We start from the raw sequence: 1,902 nt of genomic DNA, 5'->3' as shown, positions 1-1,902 counted from the left end.
AAGGGCACTTTGATAGTAGAGGGGTGCAGCCACTATGCACATGAATGCCAAAAAATTGGTATCTTGAAATCAGGTTACCTAAGCCATAATACTATTTTTAATAAGCAAAAATCACTGTAAAACTGTCATCCCGTTGCTCATCGATTTGCTCCAGAGGGCACCAGGAACGTCTTCATTTTGAGACTTGTTACTGCTTTTGGCATATCGAATGCGCCACAAGTAGCTTGCCAGGCTCTGCCTTGCGGGCGGGATGCTCTTGGTAGCTTGCTGCGCTCTCCAAGAGGGGTGGAGGAATCGAACCCGTGCAAAGCAAACACCCTAAGGCTGTGCTATAGCTGCAGCCCAATAAATAAAAAAGGACTTCTTAATTTCAAGATACACAAATGACATAAACAGGTTGATATGTTAAAGAACCATGTAATTGATATGAATGATTAATTAATATCTCAGACTTCTGTTTGTTTCACATAATTTATAAACTTTGATTTAAATTCAATATAATTTTAGTATATCTTCTTTAATTGGAAGCACATCTATTTCTGTTGCTCTCTTCAGAGGATTAAAGAGAAGAAAAATAATCAAGGTAGTTATGATCAGAAAATTCTAGTAGGTCACCAGGATTCTCCAAAGCATTTTAGACAATAAAATTTGAGAATGGTCTCAGAATTAAAACACAATTTAGGTATTTCTATTATAAAAGCATGGAATCGTATATATTGAGAACTACAGGCATAATACATTTATATAGAAAAATATAAAATGTATATATAAACATATATGTATATAATTTGTTTAAATTGGTATTTCTGTATAAGCTAAACTCCTAATTGGGGAAATAGCTTTGCTTCACTGGAGTTATTCATTCCTAAGTTCCAAAATTCAACTTTTTTGCTATTCACTAATGCTTTCCTTTTTTTTTAACCAATAGATCTTGCTCAAAGAAAATAAAAAATAAATCACATTATGAAAAACCACACGATGATTTCTGAGTTTGTACTCTTGGGCATATCAGACAATCCAAAGCATCAGGTTGTACTTTTTGCATTTTTTCTTATAACTTATGCACTAAGCATCACTGGAAACCTTATCATCATCGTCCTCACCTTGGTAGACTGTCATCTACAGACACCTATGTATTTTTTCCTCCGAAATTTTTCCTTATTAGAAATTTCATTCACCAGTGTTTCTATCCCCAGATTTTTGGGGTCAATCATTACTAAAGATAAAACCATTTCTTTTAACGACTGTTTTGCTCAGTTATTTTTCCTCATCTTCATGGGTGTGACTGAATTTTTTCTTCTCACTGCCATGTCTTACGATCGCTATGTGGCCATCTGCAAGCCTCTTCACTACACCACCATCATGAGCAAGAAAGTCTGCACTCTGCTTGTCTCTATCTCGTGGCTAGCAGGATTTCTTACCATTTTCCCACCACTCATGCTTGTCCTCCAGTTAGATTTCTGCGCCTCTAACGTAATTGATCACTTCTGTTGTGATTATTTCCCCATTTTACAGCTCTCCTGCACAGATACGCATATTTTAGAAAGGATTGGTTTTTACTTTGCTTTTGTGACTCTGCTGTTCACGTTGGCATTAATAATTCTGTCTTACATTTGCATCATTGGTACTATTCTGAGAATTCCATCTGCTAGCCAGAGAAAAAAGGCTTTCTCCACGTGTTCTTCTCACATGATTGTCATTTCGATTTCTTATGGAAGCTGCATATTCATGTATGTAAAGCCTTCAGCAAATGAAAGAGCATCACTGACCAAAGGAATAGCTGTTCTTAACACTTCAGTTGCTCCCATGTTGAACCCTTTTATATATACTCTGAGAAACCAGCAGGTAAAACAAGCTTTCAAAACTTTGGTTCATAAAATCGTATTGTCTAGAAATGAATAA

The 1,902-nt window shown here is 35.9% G+C and overlaps 1 protein-coding gene across 1 annotated transcript; it reads left to right on the top strand.

The window, feature by feature from the left end:
• Positions 1–963: 963 nt before the first annotated feature.
• On the top strand, positions 964–1,902 carry LOC101539113 (olfactory receptor 6C3-like). The gene has a single exon (XM_004601574.2). It carries the CDS (start codon positions 964–966, stop codon positions 1,900–1,902), a length of 939 nt encoding a protein of 312 aa, XP_004601631.2.

Source organism: Sorex araneus, chromosome 2 (genome assembly GCF_027595985.1).
Source record: "Sorex araneus isolate mSorAra2 chromosome 2, mSorAra2.pri, whole genome shotgun sequence".
NCBI lineage: Eukaryota > Metazoa > Chordata > Mammalia > Eulipotyphla > Soricidae > Sorex > Sorex araneus.
Note: the sequence above shows the minus strand (reverse complement) of the source record. Positions and strands in the feature narration are given on the sequence as shown.